The sequence below is a fragment of the Lithobates pipiens genome, unplaced genomic scaffold, assembly GCF_037356315.1.
Source record: "Lithobates pipiens isolate NorthernLeopardFrog02 unplaced genomic scaffold, aLitPip1_a1.2 Scaffold_30, whole genome shotgun sequence".
Taxonomy (NCBI): domain Eukaryota; kingdom Metazoa; phylum Chordata; class Amphibia; order Anura; family Ranidae; genus Lithobates; species Lithobates pipiens.
This window is the reverse complement of record NW_027507791.1, coordinates 8825038-8848584: the sequence shown is the minus strand read 5'-3', so window position 1 is coordinate 8848584 and position 23547 is coordinate 8825038. Positions and strand designations below refer to the sequence as shown.

General features: G+C 47.7%; 1 protein-coding gene across 1 annotated transcript; it reads right to left on the bottom strand.

The window, feature by feature from the left end:
- Positions 1-2438: 2438 nt before the first annotated feature.
- On the bottom strand, positions 2439-21238 carry NGB (neuroglobin). Its single transcript, XM_077463612.1, has 4 exons — positions 20915-21238; positions 5561-5672; positions 4773-4892; positions 2439-3439 (listed from the first exon to the last, which is right to left on the bottom strand). Exons 1-4 carry the CDS (start codon positions 21016-21018, stop codon positions 3293-3295), a joined length of 483 nt encoding a protein of 160 aa, XP_077319738.1. The 5' UTR covers positions 21019-21238; the 3' UTR covers positions 2439-3292.
- Between the last annotated feature and the right edge of the window lie 2309 nt (positions 21239-23547).

Here is a 23547-nt window from a genome sequence, read left to right as displayed (position 1 = left end):
GTGTTTACACACACAAATCCCTGTGTTGGCGCTCATGCGCGATATCGCTCATAGCAGCCGGCCACACACATCAGGCCACACACATCCAGCGCACGCACCCTCTGGTGGCCGAAAATGGGTAGGAGGTACCCATACGGGATTTTGCCCAGAAGAGCTATTGTGCTGCAGTATATCTGCGTGACATGGTCGGGAACCGGTTAAGCTACTAACTGATCATTATATCATCCCCTCTGTCACTTAAAAAGCTGTATACGAATGCCTGTGCTTTATAAAAAAAAAAAGTCAATTTCTACTTGTTTTAATAGTGTCTTCCAGCGATCACATGACTCCAGGCTCTCAGCTCTCCCCGTCTGTTCTCTCCAGTGGGCGGGGCCAAGCTTCCCCTGCTGATGTCAGCCAGGGAGGCAGGGAGGAGAGGAGCAGAGAGCCTGGAGTCTTTTGATTTCTGGAAGACACTGTTAAAACAGGTAGAAATCTTCTAAGGGGTTGATTTACTAAAGGAAAATCCACTCTGCACCACAATGCACTTGTAAGTGCAGTCGCTGTAGATCTGAGGGGAAGCTCTGCTGAATTTATCATCCAATCATGTGCAAGCAAAAATGCTGTTTTTTATTTTCCTTGCACGTGCCCCTCAGATCTACAGTGACTGCAATTCCAAGTGCACTTGCAATGCATTTGTAGTGCAAAGTGGATTTGTCTTTAGTAAATAAACCCCACTGCGTTGCAGAGTACTGTACTGCCCAGCAATGATTTCAGATCTAAATCCCATAGAGCTCCTGTAGAGACATCTCAAAACAGCAGTTGGGAAAAGGAATCCTTCCAATGTGAAAGACCTTCATCAGTATGAAGAGTGGTCCACAATTTGAGTAGAGAGGTGTAAGAAATGAATTGATGGTTAATGGAAGCGATTGATTTCAGTTATTTTCTTTGAGGGGCGTGCTACCAAATATTAAATTGAGTTTTGTCCAGTCCATTTCTGGGGTTTTGTGTGGAATGTTTCAGATTCGGCCTCATTGTTTCTCCACTGTTTTGTGTCATACCAATACAAACAAAAGAAATAAACGTGAGAACGCCTAAACATTTGTAAATGCTACAATTTTCTAGGTGAAGTGGTGCATTATCGGACAGAAATGTAGGGGGTGCCAATATTTTTGGCTACAACTGTATATTGCTGCACATTCATGAGGTTTCAGTTGCTGACTCCAGGATATCAGTGCAGGCACTTGTCAGAGGTGACAGAAGAGGCCTTATCGATCACTGAAATATGAACTGCATTGCAATACAGTCCTCAGTAGAGATCAGACTTGCCCTGAAAAGTGGAAGTTTGAATCTGGTTGGTGGGCTAGGAGGCATAATCAGGGCAGAAGGTGATTGGCTCCTACTTTCTGTCTGCCTTGCCCACAGCAACCAATCATAATACAGCTTGGAAGGACTATGTGACTGGTTGCTGTTTGTAAATTAGAAATAATCTGTTGACCTCAGCCACAAACCTGCAATTTCCAAAGATCGCTCTGCAGACGGTCCATTTTAGCAGAGACCATCTCCTACTGCTGGCCACAGACAGGCAACCTTGTCTGACAGCTCTGCGGAGGTGGAGCTGCGGGCTGAATAGGATGTGATTGGATCGCTTCAGCCCTCAATCTACATAATTGTTAGTCTTCCTGTGTGTGGCTGAAGGAGAAGGGGGAGTGGTAAACACAAAGGAGATCTGAAATTTCATGATCTCATTACTTGCTTTACATTTGTAAGGCTATAAGAAAACACAGAATTGCTTAGTTTCCTCCTGAAGAGAGACTCTGGGGGAGATTTACTAAAGCTGGAGAATTTGAAAATCTGGTGCAGCTTTATCTAGACACCAATCGCTTCCAGGATGTATCGTCAAAGCTTAACTGAACAAGCTGAAGTTAGAAGCCGATTGGCTACTATGCACAACTACACCAGATTCTACACCAGTGCTCTAGTTTTAGTAAATCTCCCCCTCTGTCAGGTTATATTGGCGACCCTATTGGAAAAAAAGGGGGGGGGGGTTTCATGGCTCATACCCTCTAGTAAATTGCACACCACCTCGTGTCCCCTTACACATCGCACAACCCCTGCTGGTTTTCCCAGACAAACCTCACACCTCCATTACCTTGCACAGCCCCTTCTGGTGTTCCCCATCACTCACCCCTTTTGCCATCCTCGATATATTGCACAGCACTTTCCAGTGCCCCCCCCAAAAAACCTCAAGGCCCCACTGATGCCCCTGAAACACCATATGACCTTCTCCAGCGACCCCCATCAAGCCTTATGTTCACTAACACACCTCAGGCCCTTCACCTTGGTTACCCGATAAACCTTGTGCCCCCAAAAGGCATTCCCTGACAGCAGATGTTCCCTGTGGTGTTACCCAACACACCCCCTCCCTCCAGTATGCCTCCCAATAAACTGCACAGCCATCACTTCTTCCAGTTTAATGATCAATAAACTGCATGTCAGCCACAAACAAACTTTAGGAGACCGGATGTCAAGGGGGCCCACAGCAGCCAATCACATTTCAGACACTCCTCTTCTGCTGCTGGTAAAAGGAGGGTGAGTAATAAAGATCGACGAAGTCTTTGCTGTCTGGCACATTTCTGATCTCTCCACCAGTACCCTTCCAGGTTATCACCATCATTCACCTCCACCTTCTGCTGGTAAAAAAGATTGCACCAGAGGTAACCAGCATACAATTTTAAACTGTCAAAATAAATAAAATAACTAATTCTGTAAAAAACTGATAAAAAAAGTTACTGGATTTGTGTTACTGACATGAAAATTTTGAAATTAGAAGAGAAAGTCTCAGAAAAGCTCCATAAATGGGCGGGAAATGCAGCAGACCTTGGTGACCACTGATATCTGATTGGATGCTAAGGGTGGCCCTGACTGATTGGTCCCCCGCACCCTCCTGAGGTGAGGCCAGTGAATATGTGGGTTCTTCCTGGCAGATTCTGCACATTCGTCGGTGAATATGGAGCTGGCCTCGCCCCCCCTGCATTGGCACATAACAGGCACCCACCGTGCCAGGCGTCCAGCTTACAGTGGTGTAGTGTGAACAGACGGCTATATAGAAACTGTACAATGACACAACACAGTACAGACACACAATGTGGCACAGACATATAACGAGCAGAACACACAGGCCGCATCGCTGTACACACTATGGTGACACAGTGCCGCCTCCGCTACAGGCTCCACAAACAATGAGAATCCAAGCCTGGCACCCATGGAAGGGTCTCCACTGCAGTCTTGTCCTTCACTCCACGCACTCCTCTCATTCACTCTGCTGTTCTCTGTTCCAGCCACGGCTCATGGCGCCCACCACTACAGCGTACAACAGAGTCCACGCTTCTCGAGTTTCTGGTGTGAACAGTTCTCCCAGACCAGATTCCAGAGCAAAGAGCAGTGATTCACCCACCGTCTGTAGAAATGAAAGACCTCTTAGAAGTTCCGCTTTCAAACAGGCATTACATCAGTCGCTGTAGAGATTCTCAATTGACATGAACTGCACTGTTAAAAAGCTACTTAGCTTAAATCTAATAATTCAGTGTTTGGTGGGAAGCACCAATTGATTACTTCTACATATAAAGACACCTATGGTGAAATCTCTGCAGGAGTTCTCCATTAGGCGCATCTGCATGGGGACCACCAGGTGGCCCCACTGTACTGCTCTAACCACACCCCCTAGGGTAACCTCTTTGACCCCACCCTTCTAAGTTGACCACTGGCCCTACCTAGATAGACCTATCTGACCATCAGCCCCAACTGAAGTGACCTCTCTGACCACTGTCCCTTTTTGGGGTGACCACTTGACCAATAGCCATACTTGGGGTGACCTCTGAGCACTCTGCATGTCTGGGGTGATCTACCTGACCACTGTACCTGCCTGGTATGACCTGACTGTTATGCCTCCCTGAAGTGACGTCTTTGACCATCGTCTTTTCTTGGTTTGACCCCCTTTGATCAACAGCGCCACCTGGGGTGACCTGTGACCACCATCCCTGTCTGGGGTGACCTACCTGACCATGCCTCCCGCACAGTGACTTGACTATCTGCTCCATTCCTCTAAATATACCTCCCTAGGGTTCTTTAGAAACAGCTCATTATATATTTAAAGTTTTTGGCCTTATATCACAAAAAGACATTTGCTAGAAATCAAAATGCGCTCTGCCATTTCGACTGTCAGTTTGTGGGAAAAGATGGACTTGTTACTTAATGGGACCACCAGGAAGCCTCACCTGACCACTCTTTGCACATGTGAGGATGACCCTTTTGATCACACCCTCTGGGAATTAACCCTCTGTTGCTGCCAGTCCTGTTTCGAGTGACATCTGACCCTTCTGACGACTGCTCCCATATTCAGTGACCCATCTGGCTACCAGCCCCACCTGGAGTGACCTCCCTGAGCACTAAGCCTCCCCAGGGTGACCCCTATCACTACCATCTCTCCCGGGGGGGGGGGGCCTTTGACCAACAGCCCCGCCTGGGATAACCCAGGACCACCATCCTGTTGGAGCTGACGTTTCTCACCACGGTCTCTCCCTGAGTTGACCTCTGATGGCTGTCCCTCTTGGGTGACCCCTTTGATCAACAGCTCCAGCTATGGTGACCTCTGACCACCATCCCTGTCTGAAGTGATCTCTATGGCCATGTTCATCCAATCTGCCCTATCTATTTCCACCTTTCTGGGGCCCTTTAGAAATATTCAACTGTCAACTGTTGAGAGCAGGAAGTGGTAAGCAAACATCTCCCACCTTGAACGATTCCAGCTTGACGCCAGTTGCGCGATGTTTGCGTCCCAGGCCGGTAAGATATTCGTCCAGAGATGACAACGAGTCCAGGCTGCGGACCGCAGCATCGATAACCGTCATAACCTGACAAGAGAGCACAGCTGCAATAAAAGATACCATCACTAGCACATATCTGACAAGGAAACGTGGGGGAAAGGGGTAGCTTATAAAAACCAACAAACAATCTTTCACTGAAGAAGACCTAAATCTGACTGCAGGGCCGGATTTCTAAGGTAGCAAAAGGGGCAACTGCCAGAAAGGGCCCTCCTCTATACAAAAAGGATATAAATCAATATAAAAAAAATTATATCAAAAATAATATGAAATGTATAATAAAAAAAAACATACTCTATTTTATTAAAAGTAACCCTGGGAAGTAATATTTTGCTGGCCATCATCTGTAAAACATACTGGTATATTGTATGCTTTTTCAAAAATGCATTTTTGCCAGCTTAAGCAGACCACACAAAGAGCACTATGACTGTGTGTGTGTGTTTGTGGGCATGTGTGACCTCAGAATGACGTTGTGTCATGCATTTTAGACCAACTCTTTGTAGACCAACTCTGTGTATAAGGGGCCACCCAAGCTCTAAAATTGGCCCTGCCTGACTGGCTGCAGCTAGGTCCAGTAAAGAGTGAAGGTGCTCAGTAACTTTTGGTCCTTATTAGACTGCCCAGAACGAATCTAAGCTTTTTATGTAAATGGTGAGATACCAACCTTGGAGGATCAGACCAAGGAGATAGTTACTCACTTTGCGGATGTGTTCGCTGAACTCGCTGGAGATCAGACATTCCTGGACAGTCGAGAAATGAGCAGAATTGTACTGGAAGAGGAAGACTAAGTCCGGCTCCAACTCGAACAACCTGCAAAAGAGCCAGAGACCATCAGATACAAGAAAATTTCCAACACTTCGTTGAGATCAATTGAAATATGGTGCAGCAATCCATGACCATTTCCTGACTGGCAAGAACTTTTTTGACACTTCAGAGGCCCTCTAGCTGTAGCAGATCCACCCTGAACTGTAATCCTACCGTTGGACTGCATCTGGCCCTTCTATATGGAGCATTGACAGACAAAAGGGTCAGTGTCAGCTCCATATATGTGTTAACACTTCTACACAGATAATTATTTTTATTGAAATGCAGAAACAGAGTGTAGGGAACAAAACATAACTAATAAGCAGGAAATAAAAATCTATTACACAGACATGACAAAATCTGCAACGTTCGTCCTTTTCCTTCACAGTTTGAGCTAAACATTTATAATGGCAGAACGAAACTGCCCATCAGAACTGAACCTTTACTTGGGTTCACCAAAAGTTGGCACTAAATGGCACTGGTGGAGATGGAGGCTACATCAGTCTCTGAAGATGGAGCACTATCCGTGGTCAGTAGTCCTCATCTCCTCTGGTGTCATCAAGGTCTCTGAGTGGACGCCACAACTATGACAGAGAGGACAAGATCATACAGAAGATTAATGGCCATTTGTGGAATAATGGAGAGTGAATCCTCTCCATTAAGTAAGCAAATTCTGTTTACCCTGGAACTTAAATTAGATTTATAACTTGTGTGGTGCCTCAAAAGCCTGATTTCTTCCTTTTTCAATGAGCTTCCTGTCCCTGGTCTTGTTGCTGGTAATAGGTGTCAGGGGTCATACCAGAGTGGATTCTTTTCTTCATCAGTTTCATCAGACTGAGCCCCTGTACACACGGTCGGACATTCTGCCAACCAAAGTCGTTGGATTTTTTCCGACGGATTTTGTCCGACGGATTGTGTCCGAAACTGTTACATACACACGGCCGGACCAAGTTGTCGGAAAATCTGATCACTCAGAACGTGATGACGTTATTTTGTTACGACGGGACTACGTTCACGTTAGTAGCCAATAGCTTTGGTGTAGGAATTTGATCTGAGCATGCGTGGCACTTTGTCCGATCAAAATTCTCTACACATGATCGGAGTATGTCCGATCGGACCAGTTTGTCGAAAAATATTTCCAACAAGTTGGAAAATTGGGTCTGACGGATATTCCGACAGAAACAGTCTGATGCATACCACACACAGTCGGATTATCCGACAACGCGGTCCGATAGGACACATTCCGACGGATTCTCCGACCGTGTGTACAAGGGCTTAGAAAACATCAGTATGAGAATTCCCAGTTTGATAGGAGCCATAAATGAGATCAGAATTCCTGTTCTGAGTCTGACCGCACCAGAACCATCAATGGATTCAGAATTCCAGACCATCAATGAACCTATTAACAGGATCATAATTTTTGTTGAAAGTCTGGCTATCTTTGTAGCCATCAGTGTGATCAAAATTCCTGTCATGAGTCGGACTGCCACCAGAACCATAACCTGATTTAGGATTCCTGACCTAAACCTATTACCAGGATCAGAATTTCTGTCCTGAGCCTAGCCATTGTTTGTTTTTTATGCTTTTGATTGAAGTTTTAAACATAGTAAAAATATGACACTTGTAAAGTTACAACACAAAAAGAAAAATCTAAGAAAAACCATACAACAGCACAAGTGGCCAGCATGGCTCTGACTAACAGAGGACTATCTCAGGTGAAAATTCAACTACATGTCCACATAAAGAATTATTTTCTTTTCATAATAGTATTATATGCAAGTCTGGCCATTGTTGGAGCCAGCGCCAAGATCAGAATTCATGTCCTGAGTCTGGCGACCATTGGCAAGATAAGAATTCTTGTCCTGAGTCTGACAACCATTGGAGCCTTTGCCAAAATCAAAATTCCTGTCCCGAGTCTGGCCACCACTGGAGCCATTGCCAAGATCGGAATTCTTGTCCCGAGTCTGGCCACCATTGGAGCCATTCCCAAGATCAGTATTCCTGTCCCAAGTCTGGCCACCATTGAAGCCATTTCCAAGATCAAAATTCCTGTCCCAAGTCTGGCCACCATTGGAGCCATTGTCAAGATCGGAATTCTTGTCCCGAGTCTAGCTACCTTTGGAGCCATTGCCAAGATCAGAATTCTTGCCCTAAGTCTGGCGACCATTGGCAAGATAAGAATTCTTGTCCTGAGTCTGGCCACTATTGAAGCCATTGCCACGATCAAAATTCCTGTTCCAAGTCAGGCCACCTCTGGAGCCATTGCCAAGTTCAGAATTCCTGTGCAGAGTCTGGCCAGTACTGGAGCCACTGCCAAGATCAGAATTCTTGTCCCGAGTCTGACGACAATTGGCAAGATAAGAATTCTTGCCCTGAGTCAGGCCACCATTGGAGCCATTGCAAAGATCAAAATTCCTGTCCTGAGTCAGGCCACCTCTGGAGCCATTGCCAAGATCGGATTTCTTGTCCCAAGTCTGGCCACCATTGGAACCATTCCCGAGATCAGTATTCCTGTCTCAAGTCTGGCCACCATTGAAGCCATTGCCAAGATCAGAATTCCTGTCCCGAGTCAGGCTACCTCTGGAGCCATTGCCAAGTTCGGAATTCCTGTCCCGAGTCAGGCCACCATTGGAGCCATTCCCAAGATCAGAATTCTTGTCCAGAATCTGGCCACCATTGAAGCCATTGCCAATATCAGAATTCTTGTGCCAAGTCTGGCCACCATTGAAGCCATTGCCAAGATCAGAATTCTTGTCCTGAGTCTGGCCACATTTGGAGCCATTGCCAAGATCAGAATTCTTGTCCCGATTCAGGCCACCATTGGAGCCATTGCCAAGATCAGAATTCTTGTCCAGAATTTGGGCACCTTTGGAGCCATTGCCAAGAGCAGAATTCTTGTCTAGAATCTGGCCACCGTTGGAGCCATTGCAGAGATCAGAATTCCTGTCCTGAGTCTGGTCACCATTGGAGCCATTGCCAAGATCAGAACTCCTCTCTTAATTTTGGATACCAGGCAGGTTTAGAATATCTAACCTGAATATGGCCACTATCAGAGTCATCGCAGGGATCACAATTCCCTTGACCCTCATCAGTCTAAACAATGAATCTTCAAAATCATCCATTTTTCCCATAGATGATACAGTGACTCTTCCATCTGACTGCCCCATTCCTTTGTCTATTTCTTTTAAATATTTCGGGATTGTGGTACGGCTCCCTCCCTATTGCGCGGTTTCTGGAGAATAATCTGTCACTAATTACCGGGACCTTTTCAGGTAAGGTAGAGAAATGGCAGGATTTGCCGATCACATTGATGGGACAAATACATTTGTTTAAGATGATTTTCTCCCTAAATTTCTCTATATCCTCTTGAATTCCCCGGTCTTTGCGACACTGCAGATATTAAGAACCATTAACTCAGTTATTGTGGGATTTCTGTGGGGATCACGCACCCCCTAGCAGTTCTAACATTACCAGGTACAATGGGGAGGGGGGGGTTGGCCCTTCCAGACTTGCGCTCCTATTTTTTTGAATCACAATTGTCCTTTTTACACTGGTGACTTTTTCCCCAGACACCCAATGCCACTACTCTATTGGAAGCAGCGGTTGCCACCTTGCAAGAAACCCTACTAAATATGGTCTACAGAAAGGGGATCCCAGGGAGGAAGGTGGAGTCAGTCATGGCGCTTCCTGATAAAATATTCAATCTCTGTTCCCAACGGAGGAAGGATGGGCCCTTATGGCTATCCCCAAATAGTGGTATAATAAATTCTTGAAGGATTTTTTTTTTAATTAACAGACGGAAAGATATGGGCAAAATATGGTGTGAAGTATTTACATCATATATACCAGGATTGTCCACTTTTACACAATTGAGGAAACAATTTGGAATACCCAGGACGTAGCATTTCCGCTATGCTCAGCCGCATCATGCAGCGGTGGCCCAGTTTGGGAACGGTGGGCTCCAAATACAGAATACGGAGCTGGAGAAGGTCGTAATTGACCCAGATCCAGCTAAATGAATTTCTAGATATTTTAAGGCAGTGGGTCCTGGGAATCCGTGGTTGTTATCCAAGGCCAGGGCTCGGAGGGTGACTGTTGTGCCGGAGTTGTCTGAGGAGATATGGTAGGGCTCTGGATACTTATCTTGTATCTGTCATCTCTTCCACAGATAGGAGGAGATATGGCAAGGCTCTGGATACTTATCTTGACTTATCTTATCTTGTATCTGTCATCTCTTCCACGGATAAGATGATTCAACTTCAATACCTTCACCAGATGTACTACACACCAGCTATAGTATGCCGAATGCCTAGGAGGGACTCTGCAGTCTGTCATAAATGTATGGGGGCGGAGGAGATCTTCATCCATATGGTATTGGAATGCCCTAAAATAAGACTGTTATGCTCTCAAGTGACTACTTTTATTTCTGATAACTTTGGTTTATCTAATATATACTCCCCCTTGCGTTGCCTCCTAGGGGTCTTTGACCAGGAAGAGATGAATGTATACACTAAACTGTTCCTTCTTATACTTTGGTGGAAGAAAACTGATAGACCGGCGCTGGATCTATAGAGAGCAACTGACAGTAGGGATGTGGATAAAAGTAGTAAATGCGGATGTACTTTTATATAGGATGTCGTATGAGGCTAGGGGTGCCCCCAAGAAATTCAGGAAAGTATGGTTTAGATGGATGGACTCCATTAACACACTGGAGGAAGAAGGGACCTAGAGTTGTGGTCGTACCTAAGAGTGTAATCCCAATGGCAGGACTCAGCCAGAGGGTGGGAGTATGAGCATAATGATTGGACGAATGAAATACTGAAGTTATAAGGGTGTAGTAGGCTATGTAAAAACTGCATCCCATTGCCCATGGCTTTCTAAAATAAACGTTGAAATCCCTGGGGGGGGGGGTTGCGGTTCTGCCCTTCATGGAACAGGGAGGATTGGTTACTTCCTTCCCCTAAGGGGCAATTTGGGGGTTGTTTGAACTGAATGGCTTATACATGTTTAAGAAAAAAAAAAGAGTAACTATTTTGAGGTGCGGGATAGGGTTGGAGGTCCAGGACATTATGGTTATGGTAATGGAATGCTGATGGTTACATTGTTATCTGGATCACTGTGGAATTCACCACTGACTATACTTGATGTAATATCTACCCAACGTCTTGTATGTTTAATTTATTGATATGCTAAACAAAAACTTTTTGAAAAAAATAAAAAATAAACTCTCTGCCAATGCCACCCTTTGGTCTTAGTAAAGTCTGAACTGTTATGCCGCGTACACACGACCGGACTTTCTGGCGGAATAGGTCAAAAGGAACGATGCCGTTGGACATTCTGATCCTGTGTGGGCTTCATCTGACTTTAAAAAAAAATAAAAAATCAGACGGACCTAGAAATAGAACATGCTTTAAATGTTCCAGCCGGAACTCCGCCGGAGCCAGTTCCTATTGGGAAGCCCGTTCGTCTGTATGCTGATCCGATGGACCAAATACGGCACAAGGGCAGCTACAGCACCTGCCCGCGAGAATGTTTCCAGAGCGATCCTATCGCACTGGTTCTCGGCTGCAGGGTACTGTACATCTTGCACTCGCTGCAATAGGAAAAACACATTTTCCTATTGCAGCAAGTGCGAGAGATAAGTGACAATGTCCCTCGGCGCCTGGTATGGATTCCCCTCAAAATCCATATCAGACCCTTATCCGAGCACGCAGCCCCCCCCACCCCAAAGCACCTTGTCCCCATGGCCGTTGGTTGTGGGTGTCTGCAGGCGGGGGGGGTTATCGGAATCCAGGAGCCCCCTTTGATAAGGGGGTCCCCAGATCCCGGCCCCCACCCTATGTGTATAAGTATGGGGTACATCATACCCCTACCCATTCACCTGGGGGGAAAAAAAGTGTCAATAATAAAAAACACAGAACACAGGTTTTTAAAGTAATTTATTAAGCAGCTCCAGGGGTTTCTTCCATCTTCGGGGGTCTCTTCTGACTCCTCCGCTATCTCCAGCCTCTTGTCCTGCTCTCTGGCCTTCTCGCCCAGTCTCCGGTTCTTCTCCTGCTCTCCGGCCTCTTCTCCTGGGCTCCTCCGCTATCTTCTGCTCTTTTGATGCTCTTTTGCTAGTGGTGGCCCGGTCTCTTCCGTCATCTTCTTCCCTGTTCTCTTCTTCCGATGTTGACACAGCACTCTCTCCTGTTGTAATGCTGTGTACAGGGTGCACAACGACTTATAAAGGCATGAGGCGGAGTCACTGGGTGATGTCACCCAGTGACCCCGCACCTCATGACGGCACAGTCCCAGCATGCCCTGGGACACCGCCCCTTATGACGCCACCACCCTGGACAAGGTGCGCAACTTATATAGGCATGGGGGTTACCGTGTGATGTCATGCTGGGAATGTGCCGCCCCATGCCTATATAAGTCGTTGTGCACCGTGTACACAGCATTACAGCGGGAGAGAGCGTTGTGTCAACATCGGAAGAGAAGAACAGGGAAGAGGATGACGGAATAGACCAGGCCACCGCTAGCAAAAGATGAGAAGATAGCGGAGGAGAAGAATCGGAGAGCGGGAGAAGAGGCCGGAGAGAGAGCGAGTGAAGGCCGGAGAGTGGGAGAAGAACCAGAGACCAGGAGAGAAGGCTGGAGAGCGGGAGAAGAGGCCAAAGAGAGCGGAGGAGTCGAAAAGAGACCCCCGAAGACGGTTAGAGGCCCTTGTCCTCATCAACATGCCCTGCAGCCCCCCACCACAAAGCACCCCCTTCCCCAAAGCATCCACCCCCATGTTGAGGGCATGCGGCCTGGTACGGTTCAGGAAGGGGGGTTCCCCTTAAAAACCATACCAGGCGCCGGCTCCCGCAAGGTATCAATCTCGCCAAAAAAATCGGCGAGATTGACTTCCTTTTCTAGTCCCGTGGTACCTGGAGTCACGTTCAAAATGAACAGACTTTAGCCTGTGTGTGGGCAAGTCCGTTCATTCGGAAGTCCGCCGAAATTCCGTCGGGGAAGACCGTCAGATCTAGTCTGCCAAAAAGTCAGTTCTTGTGTGCGCAAGTCCGCTCATTCGGAAAGTCCATTGGAACTCCGCCGAAAAGTCAGTCGGGAAGACCGTCGGACCTAGTCTGCTCGAATTACTCTTCTGATCAGCTCCTCAACAATAGGTCTTATTCTGCCAGACTGATCAACAAATAATTTCTGAATTATATTATGCAAAATTCACAGTGTTAATTCATACAATGGCAGCATGCGTGGAACCCCAGCATTTGAGGTATCAGTCAGATCCAGAGGACAAACAGCTCCACAGACTGGATCCAGCAGTCATTGGATAGACCCCTCTCATTTGACCTAGCAGCCGATGAGATGCCAAACAAAGTCTCTGCCACAGACTTGTTAACTAGACTTAGAAATTCTTGAGAGTTTTTGTAGGAAGAACTACCATACAGTACCAGATTCTTTCAGCCAACCCTGCGATACTGTAAGGATATTGATCCGGGATTGCATCCTCAAACTGAGTTTCCAGGCTCCTCCAGAGACACCAGCATTGTGCTTGGTCCTCCACTGGAAAAGTCCTCCCCTGGATCCTTCAGCTTTACTTGGCTTCTGCCCGCAGGCGAGACAGCACAGGACCACCTCTAGATCAGTAGGCCCCAAGACATTCCTGGGCCTACACTCTCAGTTGCGATGCCTCAGGCCAGCAGGCCCCGAGGTGCAATACTATGCGACACAGACCCCAGGCTAGGAGGGCCCTGGAGTTGGGATCACAGACCCCGGAAAACGAACCCATATAAAATGTCATCAGTACCTTAAATACCCTCTCCCAGAATGCACAGCAGGGAAACCACACCCACTGAACCATTTCTGAGCAAGAGGCGATATTCAATGCATCCAGCCTGCTGCTGTTCCACACTCACCGACGGTGACAACGACACCTACAGTCAGGTGGGAATCAGTGCAACCCAACTGGACTGGAACAGAAACCAGAACTTTTAGAGAAATTATTCTGAGCCAAACTACAGCTTCAGATAATTATATTTGACAAAAACAATAGCGTCTGCTCATCAGGAGAAGGGAGCGCTACATGTGTGCTGTGGGATACCAGATATAATGAATTCAGGCTCCTGGGTTTAGTAACACTTTAAAATAAAAGAATGATGGGCAGTACATGTGGGGCTATGAACTGCACAGAGCCCCCCATGTCTATAGAACCTGTCCTGTCCCCTAAACATGGCTCATTAGGGGGACACCTGTGGCCCCAGGAAGTCTAGGGGCACCAGCATGACTTCCTTCCTAAAATTTTGCTTCAGGAGTTTTAGGTCCACCGCTGAAGGCAGGATGTGCAGATGACGTCTATTGATGTCGTCCTATGCACGAGCGGCCTGTGCGGCGCATTCTGTGATCAGCGAGTCTACGAGACTTACTGGATCATAGATCGGAGTAAGGGGTTGGTCCCGAACCCTTACCACATGATCAGCTGTCAGCCAATGACAGCTGATCATGTGATGTCAACACAGCCGGTAATCGGCTATTTTTTCTCCTCGCGCTGTCAGCGTGAGGAGGAAAAAAAAAAGCCGATCACCGGCGGCAGTGAGAGGGACATCAGTCCCGATCACTGCGATGTGCCGCCAGCTCCTCAGTGCCCACCTGTGCCCCCAAGTGCCGCCTACCAGTGCCCACCAGCGCCAACTGTCAGTGCCCACCAGCGCCACCTGTCAGTGCCCACAATCAGTGCCTGAACAGTGCTGCACATCAGTGCCACCTATCAGTGCCCATCCGTGCCACCCATCCATGCCACCAATCATGGCCCATCAGTGCCACCTTATCTGTGCCTATCAGTGCCACCTTAACTGTGCCTATTATTGCCCATCAGTGCAGCCTATCAGTGCCGCCTCATCAGCGCATATCAATGAAGCAGAAAAATTACCTGTTTGCAAAATTTTATAACAAACTATTAAACATGATTTTTTATTTTTATTTCAAATTTTCCATCTTTGTTTGTTTGTTTAGCAAAAAATAAAAACCCCAGCTGTGATTAATTATAACCAAAAGAAAGCTCTATTTGTGGGAAAAAAATGATAAAAATTTAATTTGGGTACAGTGTTGTATGACCGCGCAATTGTCATTCAAAGTGCGTCAGCGCCGAAAGAAAATTGGTCTGGGCAGGAGGGGGGTTTAAGTGCCCAGTAAGCAAGTGGTTAAAGCATTAAGATTGCCAAAATTTGTGATTCTGAATACTGATTTTTTTTTTTTTTTTAATCTGCGCCATTGGTAGCCCAGTAAACCGGAAGTGACGTCGCTTCCAGGATTTTACATCGGAGACCCGATCAGAGCCAAATCCGGCTTTGTTCGGGTCTCAGCCTAGGCGGTGGACGTGCCGGCTGGTGGCTCGGGCCTCTCAGTGGGACGGGAGGCCCGGGATAAGTGGCGGAAGGTGGTGGGGGGGAGGGGAGGAGGGGAACGTCCACTCCCGCTCCTTTAGGATAACAGCTGAGCGGCTTTTAGCCGCATTGGTTATTATCACTAAAGTGCCAACCGAACCACCCGCTCTAAAAATCGGTACCGGGGTGATGCCTGCAGTTGCAGGCATCGTCCCGGTATAACAACTTCAAGCCATGAACGCAAATTTGTGTACGGTCTGCGTGAAGGGGTTAAGGGCCCTTTTACACTTAGCCCCCTATCACTCGGAATCCCACTTGGAATTTCAAAGCCGCAGATCGGTGTCACTTCCGGTGCGACTTGGCTTACATTGCGCAATTTCATCCACATATGTCTCTGCAAGTCCCACCTGAAATCGCCAGTAATAGTGCAGGAACTTTTTTTTTTTAAATCAGTGCTGCATCGTAATGTCGGAGACACACCAATTTGAACAGTTTTGTTGCCAACAATAGGCTACAATTTGTCATGCGATTTGGACCTGTCAAATCGCATGACAAGTTACACTGGTGTGAACGGGGGTGAAGACATTATTCTTGTGTTTTTACCTTGTAAGAAAAAATGCAAGAAAACGGTTTCCCTTTAAATCCTATGGGACTCTTTATTCCACTGCGTTACAGGTGCATTTTGAAAAATTCTTCATGCTGCAGCGTTCCACTGAGATGAATGTAAATCGCTTTAAAAAAAATCACAGTAAAAACGCACCATAATTTGCATTTTTGAGTCACATGTCCATTTTTCGCAGGTGCAGGCAACCCAGAAACGCACAGGAAACACAGCAAAATATGTGTTTTTACCGCGATTTTGCTACAGAGCAGTGTGAAAGGGCCCTAACTGAACAAGCTGAAGTTAGAAGCTTTATAAGATGTGGTCAGATTTGTCTGCTAGACAGACTGGGAGAGATTTACTGGGGCACACAGAATCTAGTGCAGCTGTGCATGGTAGCCAATCAGCTTCATTGTCAAAGCTTAACTGAACAAGCTGAAGTCAAAAGCCGATTGGTTACCATGCACAGCTGCACCAGATTCTGTGTGTACCAGTTTTAGTAAATCTCCCCCACAGTGTTCATTTTTCACCAGGAAAATCAATAAAGCGCGATCTGACCGAACTGGATATCAGGTGAATGAGAAAAACCATATATGACTCTGTATAGTGCCTGTATACCCCCCCCCCCCCCCAACCCATCAGTACACACTAGTATAGGTCACACTGAGCAGCTGCTAGTGGCAAGTGAGTCCTGAGGGCCCTTTTATATCCCAGTCACAGAGCTAAGCAACCTGTGCCTACCTGATACAGTCTGCTGGGACTAGGTGCCATTACATCACATTGAGATGCACTCTGCAGTTCTGGGTACCCCTACATATCATTAAAGCTCTTATAGTACATCTCCTGTGTCTATAAATTCCTTATAAAAGACAGAGCTGATGTGTCTTTGTAGTACTACAAATCCCAGTATACCCACTGGAGTATTTTCTCTCTCTGTAGTGCTACAAATCCCAGCATGCCTACTGGAATATTTTCTCTCTCTGTAGTACTACAAATCCCAGTATGCCCTCTGGAGTCTTTTCTGTCCCTGTAGTACTACAACTCTCAGTATGCCCACTGGAGTATTTTCTGTCTCTGTAGTACTATAAATCCCAGTATGCTCACTGGAGGATTTACGGTCTCTGTAGTACTACAAATCCCTATAAGCCCACTAGAGTATTTTCTGTCCCTGTATAACTACAAATCCCATTATGTCCACTGCAGTCATTTCTGTCCCTGTAGTACTACAAATCCCAGTATTTCCCTACAGTATGTTCCGTCTCTGCAGAACTCCAAATCCCATTATGTCCTATGGAGTATTTCCTGTCTCTGAAGAACTCCATATCCCAGAATGTCCACTGGAGTATTTTCTGTCTCTGTAGTACTACAATTCCCAGTATGCCCACTTCAGTATTACAATTCCCAGTATGACCACTGGAGAATTTTCTATCTCTGTAGTACTACAATTCCCAGTATGCCCACTTCAGTATTACAATTCCCAGTATGACCACTGGAGAATTTTCTGTCTCTGTAGCACTACAAATCCCAGCATTCCCCACAGACGTATCTTGTGTCTCTGTATAACTACAAGTCTCAGCATCTTCCAATAGGATCTTAACCATATCTACACACCCACCATATCTCTGCAGCGGCCTCTCCAGTCCAGTCCTTGTAGAACTACAAGTTCCAGTCTCCCCTCTACTCTTTAAAGTGACAACCCCCTACCCTACCCCTACCCTGCATTGTAGAACTACAATTTCCAGCACTGGCCGATGTCACTGCATAACACTACAAAAATATATATTTCTCTGATCTGACTTCTATTTATATTCCTCCCTCTGATTGGACAGTGATACCCGGACCACACGCAGCACAGCTGAACTTTCTCACTTGTACCAGATGATGACACCCGCCATCGGTCATTCCTGGCGGATCTCACTGGTGGTCCCGCTCTGATGTAACTGGTGAATTGACGGAGCTCTGCGCCTCCCATAATAGCAGCTGAATCATTAGTCATATAAAGTGTGATCAGCAGCATGATGGGAGCTTTGTGGACAATCTGACCACAAAATGACCACACACAGATGGAGCAAATCGCCCACTGTGCATGTTTATTGGATGATGAGGTCCAGAGCTCCTGCATTGGGGTACAGAGCCCCATCGCTGTCCTGGGATGTAGGAGCGATGGAGGTCAGGGCAAGGAATCACCACTGGACATTAAGGATGAGCTCAGGCATGTTCGCATGCTCCACGTGCAGAGCCCACCAGGAAGTCGGCGCAGCGCTGTGCTAATCACGGGCAGTGAGACATTGCCCCGATGCGCAGCTGCAGAGATCGAGCAATGTCTCACTGCCTGTGATTAGCGCAGCGCTGCGCCGATTTCCTGGCAGGCTCTGCACGTGGAGCTTGAGAACACGACTGAGCTCATCCCTACTGGACATCACATCTGGGGCATGCCAATGCTATGCCCACAGCCTATAGATCCTTATTAAGCCCTCCACCCCGGAAAAGTGTTTACCAATATATAGCCTACTGCTGCCACTTTAAACTCAGCGCCAACCCCCCCCCCCCCCCCATTGTATAATGGGTGGTGCCAACCCCCTCGTATAGTACAACTTTTGATGCCACCCTTCACCTATAGTACCACGCTTGGTACCATTCTTCCTCTATAATACAGCACATGGTATACTTGGATTTTGCAAAAGCGTTTGACACAGTTCACCACACACGACTGATGTGTAAGGTAAAGTCTACAGGCTTAGAAAGATCAATTTGTAAATGGATAGAAAGTGGTGTACCCCAGGTTATTGGGGTGATATTGGGTCTGGGATTAAAATCATTAATCATTTCTGTCTTTGCAGATACCAAGCTATGCAGTGGAATAACGTCCTTACAGGATGTCTCCAACTTACAAGCCCACCTCAATGCTCTAATTGGGCAACTAAGTGGCAAATGATGTTTAATGTTGATAAATGTAAAGTTATACACTTGGGGGCTAAGAATATGAATGTATAATACATACTAGGGGGGTACAACTGGGGGGGGGGGGGGGGGGTAAATGGTGGAGAAGGATCTGGGGGTTCTGGTAGATCATAAGCTCAATAATAACATGCAATGCCAACCTGCGGTTTCCAAAGTGAGCAAAGTCCTTTCTTGTATTAGGAGAGGTATGGACTCCAGAGAGAGAGATGTCATTTTGCCCCCCTGTATAAATTATTAGTAAGACCTCATTTGGAATATGCGGTTCAGTTTTGGGCACCAGTTCTCAAAAACGATATCAGGGAACTGGAGAAAGTTGCCCTTCTGTGCACTAAACTGATAAGAGGCATGGAGGAGCTCAGCTACGAGGAAAGATTAGAGGAACTGAATGTATTCTCTCTTGAGAAGAGATTAAGGGGGGATATGATCAACAAAAATACAAGGGGTCCATATAGTGAAGTTGGTGTTATTCACTTTAAGGTCATCACAGAGGACAAGGGGACAGTCTTTACATCTAGAGGAAAAAAGATTTAATCTCCAAATACAGAAAGGTTTCTTCACAGTAAGAGCAGTGGAAATGTGGAATAGATTCCCTGCAGAGGTGGTTCTGGTCAGCTCAGTAGATTGCTTTATAACTGGGTACTGACATTTATAGGTAAAGTTAATCCAGGGAAAATCTGATTGTCTCTCATGGGATCAAGAAGGAATTTTTCCCCCGTTGTAGCAAATTGAAGAATGCTTTGCTGGGGTTTTTCACCTTCCTCTGGATCAACTGTGAGTGAAGGATTGTTTTTTTTTGGTTGAACTAAATGGATTTGTGTCTTTTTTCAACCTATCTAACCTGGTGCCATCCTCCCAGTATAGTACAACTACCAATGCCAACTTTCAACTATAATACCATGCTTGGTACCATTCTTCCTCTATCATACAGCACCTAGTGCTATCCTCCCAGTATAGTACAGCTTCTGATGCCAGCCTTCACCTATAGTACCATGCTTGGTACCATTTTCCCGACATAATACAGCACCCGGTGCCATCCTCCCAGTTAGTCTTCATTAATAGTACCACACTTGGTACCATTTTCCAGCTATATTACAGCACCTAGTGCTATCCTCCCAGTATAGTACAGCTTCTGATGTCAGCCTTCACCTATAGTACCACACTTGGTACCATTCTTCCTCTATAATACAGCACCTGGGGCCATTCTCCCAGCATAGTACAACTTCTGGTGTTAGCTTCTGTCTAAAGTAAAGTATATTGCCCAGTGCCAGTTTCCCCCAAAGTACAGTGCCTGGTTCCAGTCTCCCCCTATAGTACACAGTGCCATCCTCCCTCTTATAGAACAGCTATGTCCCAGAATTCCCTACAGTATAATTCCTATGTCCAGTATTTCCCTATAGTACAGCACTCACTACCAACTTGCTCCCTAGGGTATAGCCCCCTGGGTCCCGTCTCCCTCTTACAGTACAGTTCCCATTGCGAGCCTTCTCCCTTAGTACAGAATGCAGTTTCACCCTTACCTTATAGAATAGTGCAAAGTAGAAGCTACCCCTATACTACAATGCATGGTTTCAGCCTCTCATTATAATATAATGCCCAGTACCAGTTTATCCCTAGGGTACAGTGCCAGTACCCTTCTATAGTACAGCACCCAGTGTCATCCTCCCCTTATAGAGCAGCTCTCTGTCCCAGCCTCCCCCTACAGTATAGTTTCCAAGTCCATTCTTCCCCTGCAGTACAGTGCCCACTGCCAGTTGCCCCCTATAGTACAGCGCCTGGGTCATGTCTCCCTCTCATAGTACAGTACCCAATGCCAGCCTTCTCCTATAGCATAGCAACCATTTCACCCTTACCTTATAGAATAGTACAAAGTACAGGCTACCCCTATACTACAATGCATTTTCATTATAATATAGTGCCCAGTACCAATTTACCCCCTAAGGTACAGTGCCTGGTGGCATTCTCCTTATATAGTACAGGGTTCAATGGCATCCTCTCCATATAGAACAGCTTTCTTTCCAGCCTCCCCCTATAGTATAGTTCCCAGGTCCTATAGTACACCACACACTGCCAGCCGCCCTCTATGGTATAGCGCCTGAGTCCTGTCTTCTTCTATATTACATTGCCCAATGCCAGCCTACCCTTATAATAAGGTGTGCAGTTTCTGCCTCACCTTATAATCCAGTGCCCAGGTCCAGTCTACGCCTACAGTACAATACACAGGTTCAGCTTCCCCTTATTGTATAATGTCCCAGGTCCAGCCTCCTCCTATAGAACATTGCCCAATGTCAGTCTCCCTTTTAGTCCAATGCCAGGCTCACCTGGTGAACAGCACGGTGCCATGGTGTAACTGGTCCTGGCTCACTATCTGCCAGCTGTCCCGGATGAGCACTTTCTGGGGTTCTGTAAGCGTCTCTTTCTCCATGTTCCTCGGCTCGGTGCCCCCCCTCTCTACAGTCCTCTGGGGTGGTCGTGTAGTGGGCAGTGCCCAGCTTTATTGATGCCACAGGATGGTCAGCATGGCACAGAAAGAGATCTCTCAGTTTTGTAGATCTGCTTTATTCACTCATCTCGGTTTGGTGTGAGGGACTGTCAGCTCTTCCAGCATTTAAAGCCTCTCCGACCCCTCCCCCACATCCAGCACTCCGCTTAAAGGCACAGCATCCTCCATAGACTCCGGGATCTGTTTTCCCAGATGTTCCCGACTCCTGCTGGGAGAAAACAACAACATTATTAACCCATCACATCCCAGTGTTACATTCCAGTACAGAATATGGATCACTAGTATCTACAGTTATTGCACTAATGCTGCTCCCCTACCACACTGTACCTCCAACACAGCCCCCCCTTTTCCCACTATACCTCAAACACAGCCAACATCACCACTATACCTCCAACACAAATGCCCCTCCCTCCCACCGCTTCACCACCACACCTCCAACACAAATGCCACTCCCTCCCACCCACGCCTCACCACCACTATCACACCTCCAACACAAATGCCCCTCCCTCCCACCGCTTCACCACCACACCTCCAACACAAATGCCACTCCCTCCCACCCACGCCTCACCACCACTATCACACCTCCAACACAAATGCCCCTCCCTCCCACCGCTTCACCACCACACCTCCAACACAAATGCCACTCCCTCCCACCCACGCCTCACCACCACTATCACACCTCCAACACAAATGCCCCTCCCTCCCACTGCTTCACCACCACACCTTCAACACAAATGCCCCTCCCTCCCACCGCTTCCCCACCACACCTCCAACACAAATGCCACTCCCTCCCACCCACGCCTCACCACCACTATCACACCTCCAACACAAATGCCCCTCCCTCCCACTGCTTCACCACCACACCTCCAACACAAATGCCCCTCCCTCCCACCGCTTCACCACCACACCTCCAACACAAATGCCACTCCCTCCCACCCACGCCTCACCACCACTATCACACCTCCAACACAAATGCCCCTCCCTCCCACTGCTTCACCACCACACCTCCAACACAAATGCCCCTCCCTCCCACCGCTTCACCACCACACCTCCAACACAAATGCCACTCCCTCCCACCCACGCCTCACCACCACTATCACACCTCCAACACAAATGCCCCTCCCTCCCACTGCTTCACCACCACACCTCCAACACAAATGCCCCTCCCTCCCACCGCTTCACCACCACACCTCCAACACAAATGCCACTCCCTCCCACCCACGCCTCACCACCACTATCACACCTCCAACACAAATGCCCCTCCCTCCCACTGCTTCACCACCACACCTCCAACACAAATGCCCCTCCCTCCCACCGCTTCACCACCACACCTCCAACACAAATGCCACTCCCTCCCACCCACGCCTCACCACCACTATCACACCTCCAACACAAATGCCCCTCCCTCCCACTGCTTCACCACCACACCTCCAACACAAATGCCCCTCCCTCCCACCGCTTCACCACCACACCTCCAACACAAATGCCACTCCCTCCCACCCACGCCTCACCACCACTATCACACCTCCAACACAAATGCCCCTCCCTCCCACTGCTTCACCACCACACCTCCAACACAAATGCCCCTCCCTCCCACCGCTTCACCACCACACCTCCAACACAAATGCCACTCCCTCCCACCCACGCCTCACCACCACTATCACACCTCCAACACAAAAGCCCCTCCCTCCCACTGCTTCACCACCACACCTCCAACACAAATGCCCCTCCCTCCCACCGCTTCACCACCACACCTCCAACACAAATGCCACTCCCTCCCACCCACGCCTCACCACCACTATCACACCTCCAACACAAATGCCCCTCCCTCCCACTGCTTCACCACCACACCTCCAACACAAATGCCCCTCCCTCCCACCGCTTCACCACCACACCTCCAACACAAATGCCACTCCCTCCCACCCACGCCTCACCACCACTATCACACCTCCAACACAAATGCCCCTCCCTCCCACTGCTTCACCACCACACCTCCAACACAAATGCCCCTCCCTCCCACCGCTTCACCACCACACCTCCAACACAAATGCCACTCCCTCCCACCCACGCCTCACCACCACTATCACACCTCCAACACAAATGCCCCTCCCTCCCACTGCTTCACCACCACACCTCCAACACAAATGCCCCTCCCTCCCACCGCTTCACCACCACATCTCCAACACAAATGTCGCTCCCTCCCACCCACACCTCACCACCACTATCACACCTCCAACACAAATGCCCCTCCCTCCCACCGCTTCACCACCACACCTCCTACACAAATGTCACTCCCTCCCACCCACGCCTCACCACCACTATCACACCTCCAACACAAATGCCCCTCCCTCCCACCGCTTCACCACCACACCTCCAACACAAATGTCACTCCCTCCCACCCACGCCTCACCACCACTATCACACCTCCAACACAAATGCCCCTCCCTCCCA